General features: G+C 35.8%; 1 protein-coding gene across 4 annotated transcripts; it reads right to left on the minus strand.

Annotated features, from left to right (window-relative positions):
* Positions 1 to 385: 385 nt before the first annotated feature.
* On the minus strand, positions 386 to 3,127 carry LOC112196376 (glycine-rich RNA-binding protein 4, mitochondrial). 4 transcript variants are annotated; one of them, XM_040518442.1, is made up of 5 exons: positions 3,023 to 3,127; positions 1,818 to 1,973; positions 1,649 to 1,717; positions 846 to 952; positions 386 to 740 (listed from the first exon to the last, which is right to left on the minus strand). In XM_040518442.1, the coding sequence occupies exons 2-5, from the start codon at positions 1,936 to 1,938 to the stop codon at positions 639 to 641; spliced, it is 399 nt and encodes a 132-aa protein (XP_040374376.1). In that variant the 5' UTR covers positions 1,939 to 1,973; positions 3,023 to 3,127; the 3' UTR covers positions 386 to 638. The 4 variants fall into 4 exon arrangements, with proteins under 4 accessions (XP_040374376.1, XP_024192472.1, XP_024192475.1 ...); XM_024336704.2 differs by having other exon boundaries at positions 1,818 to 1,989; positions 2,973 to 3,125; XM_024336707.2 differs by having other exon boundaries at positions 2,973 to 3,122.
* Positions 3,128 to 4,301: the final 1,174 nt, after the last annotated feature.

The following is a 4,301-nucleotide window of genomic DNA, read 5'->3' on the forward strand; positions in this document are numbered from 1 at the left end:
TTCATTGAATATTACTATACCTCATTAGAACTCCATTAACAAAATTTATAAAAATTAAAATTAAAATTAAAACCCAAAAGTTATTTGGAGATCAGGCTAATTTCTTCTATACAATAATGTTCGCTTAATAAGTAGTTGACCAAAAAAATTTTACATTGAAAAATGTTTTAGTAATTGTATAACCACCAAAAAAAAAAAGAGATTCTCTAATAAGGATTTTCAAATTAAATAAGTGTATCATAAGGTTGGGCCTTAACTAATATTAGCCATTACGGACCTTTTGTCTGGGCTTGCCTTTGTTTGGGCCAAAATCATTGACACTACCTGATTTAGCACCAGAAGCCCAGTTCCTCCCATACCACAGGGCACAGGCTAGTAAGTAAACTCATTTTCTTCCAATACCACAAGTGGTTAAAACTGGAATAACCTAGTAGAAGGTTTCATAAAATCATTCACAAACACCATTCAGCAATATGGTCAGATAAAATGCAAATGGAAAACCTTCACCATCAAACTCTTTCTGCGGCCTTACATAGCAAACTACATAACCAGCAGAATTTTAGCTAATAAAATCCTCGACTAACCAAAACAACTTCAAATCTAAAGATAAATGAAGATAGAAAAGCCTATAGACAGAGTTAAAAGCCACCGTCACCCCCACGGTAACCACCATTAAATGATGGTCGAGGACCAGTTCGTTCGGTAGCGACACTCACACGAATGCTTCGCCCATTTAACTCCTGAAATTCAGGATGTCCAGTGTCACAAAATCATTACCAAATTTTTTTTTATCTATGAAGGGTGGGTAAATATCCCACTTTAAGCGTCCAAATTCAAATTCTGACCTGGCCATCCATAGCGGTGAGGGCTGAATTGGCAGCATCTTCGCTGGCAAAGTTAACAAATCCAAATCCCCTCGACCTCCCAGTATCTCTATCCATGATGACCTTTGCTGCACAACAAATATTCAATTGAGAATACAAGTATATAGAGTGGAGGCAACCACCAAAACTGCAAGACATACCAGTAGGCTTACTACACACTCCAATGAAATTTCTCAAGATCAAAAAATTAGATTAAGAGGATAAACAAACAGAATTTTAGAGCAGCTATTAGAAGCATTCATGAAATTATTTATTCATTTGCACAAGCAAGAACAACCAAAAGCATCATTACTCTCCTGCAGTTACTATTTTCTGGAAAAATGACACTTTAAAAAGAAAGCCAAGAGGAACTTTGATAAATCACAAACAATCACTACAGGTGAATAATCACACATCTTAAGGCATAGAGATACCACATGCATAATCGATTTTAAGGATCCTATTAGTATTTTCTTTCACAGATGCAACCCAAGTAGCATAGAATAAAAGGCCAGAGAAACAACCCCAATAGCAGAAATATCCCATCAAGAAAAGTTGCCAGTAAAGCAAGTAGATCAACCTAAAGAAAAGTTGCTAGATTAAACCATCTAAAGATGATAAACTTTTCATCCACTTCACTATCCATAATGCAAGTGTGAAGCTCTATTTCTACCCAAACAAAGCTAGATTAAAGGAAGAAACTGAAGGTACACATATATCATACCATAACTTAAGGATATCAGGTAACCAACACTTAAGAACTAACAAACCCAATGAACACTTACCATCAGTCACATCACCAAAGCCGGAAAAAGCATCTTTGAGAGAAGAGTCATCAGTGGAAAACGAAAGACCTAACACACCACAATTTAACAATAAAACATCAAAATAAATCCAAATATTGTGGATTTAGTTAAGTTTGCCTCTAACCAATATTTTCCAATGCATTCATACCTCCAACAAAAAGCTTGGAGGACATGTAACGAGCAGAATTAAACATAGATGACATTGGTGCTTGTCCATTCTGGGAAATGCCTTGTCTCAAAAGGCTCCCAACCTTGTTATAGAAAGCCATTTGGAAAGTGGATTGTTCTTGGATCTTTGAAGAGCCTACACCAGCACAACACTGTCAAAACAAAAACAAAAGCAGCAACAAGATTAAGCATCGATTGCAAGCAGCAAACATACAATACATCTACAAAAGCAAACTCTTTGCCACATCAAACAACAACTTGAGCCTACAGCCACGTGAATTTCAACAGAAGTTATCTTGCATAGAGAGTTCTTATTATAACCACTCGAAAACACTACCCCAGTAGCAAGGAATTTTATACATAATGCATTCAGAGGAAGAGGGGCGCTGTAATAACAAGCAATCTTACTGACCAGAAAATAATACATGAAAAAATTCTACAATACTGTCTCAGTTTCACTTTTCTATACAGAAGAGACAATCTGTGCATTTGATGTAAAATTTAACCAGAGCAGAAAGAAAACAAGAGAAATTATTTAGCTCCTCTGAACATAACTTTCATAAACAGAAATCAGATCAACATGGGTTCTTACCACGAAACTCATTGTCTTACAAATTCTCCCACAAATTCTTATACAGCAAGCAATTTTTCGACTAGCTATAAATTACTATCTAGCAGATAAAAGGTTAGAAAGGTGCTCCCTTTTACATATCTTCTGATTACTTACTTTGAAAACCAAACACAGTATCAGTCTAAACAGTAGCTAGCCCCTTTGCTCTATTCTTTAACAGCTAAAAAGTCATAGAGTGCTCTCCTTACAGTTTTTGTGTTATATTTCTTTAATTTGAAAAACAATCTGTCTCAGTTTTTTTCTACTTTCCTATAGCTGCTTAGAAGCATACAGATATCATAACAACACCCACCAAACACAGAGTCACAGTCTCACAGACCATCGTCATTCAAAGAAGAACAGCCAAAACCCAGAAACACCAATATTCATATTCCAGGAAAAACGATCAATCAAACAAACAAAAGTAAAGCAAACAGAAGATAATAAGCACGGATTATGATACTCGGACAACATACAAAACTAGAGATATAAGCGACAGAGCGAGGGTTTAAGAAAGGGTTTTACCTCAGAGAGTTATTTTTTATGGAGCGGCTAGGGTTTAAGCCAAAACTTACGAGTCAGTGAGGTGAACGGACTGAAATATCTTGTGCTTTTATAGGCTGGGACTTGAGAGTTGAGACGAAGATTTGTTCACCTGCGGGTATCATTTGTGCATCTGCTCTGATTTATGCTTCATCTATTTTTACCATTACGGTTGTTTCTTTGCTTTTTCTTTAATTACATCAGCAACGGACAATTAAAACAATTAGTTTATTCAAGGGCTTAGGTCTAGCGGAAACCTGGTTAGGTCTGTAAGTTTGGTGAATATGAGTTGGAGACTCAAAGAGATCCATCATTCGATCCTCTGCTTGTGAAAAACACATCTTGAGGAGAGCTTTATCCAAATCAGATATCGCTCGGAGTGGTAGCACACCTTACCACCATTTATGCATAAAAAAAAAAAATTACAACAATTAACTTTTTGTGAGTCGAATTCATGGCATCTCAATTGCAAAGAAAACTCATACCACTAGACTAAATAATATTAAGCCCCTATATAATTGTCTTGAAAAACAAAAATGGGAATTTTTTTTTTTTTTTTTGAAAATGGTGTTCATTGAATAAGTTAAGGATTACAATCGTTCTGAATGTCTCTTGTAATTTTAGGAGTTTTTTTTTTTTTTGAGAAGATAATTTTGGGAGTTATGATCAACTCTAGAGTTAAGATACAACAAAAGGTTTTTGTCCACTGACCCCACTTTTAGAGATTTTTTTCCCACTTACCCCATTAAGTTTTTTTTTAATTCTCTCTTATCCAAAACACTCTAAGGAGGTATTCCCTAATACCCGGTTAAGATTTTTTTTGTTTTTTATTTTTTTAATACTATTTTACCCTTACCCCTTTGTTATTTAGAGAGAGAGAGAGAAAATGAAAGAGAGAGAAACCATAGGAGACTTCGTTGAAGCCCGGTCACCGGCAGCCGGAATCCGATCACCTGCAGCCGCCCATTGGAATTTGCTGAGAATCTTACCGGAAAAGTTTTTTTTTGCCCCCAATAGACATCTATTGTCCTCTAATAGATGTCTATTGCCCCCCAATAAACGACTATTAGCCATGTATTGCCCCCCAATAGACCACTATTAGCCATGTATTGGCCCCCAATAGACGTCTATTGTCCCCCAATAGGACTTTCAGTCGCCAGAATGAGAATTAATTTCCCTAAATTTAGACAAATAAAGCTTTGAATACAGGAAAAATAAAATTTACATTCAAAACGTCTATTGCCCCCCAATAGATGTCTATTGGGAGACAATAAAACAAATTTTTTTATTTTTTCTTTCCATATAGGCCTA

This window comes from Rosa chinensis, chromosome 4 (genome assembly GCF_002994745.2).
Source record: "Rosa chinensis cultivar Old Blush chromosome 4, RchiOBHm-V2, whole genome shotgun sequence".
In the NCBI taxonomy this organism is placed as follows: Eukaryota; Viridiplantae; Streptophyta; class Magnoliopsida; order Rosales; family Rosaceae; genus Rosa; species Rosa chinensis.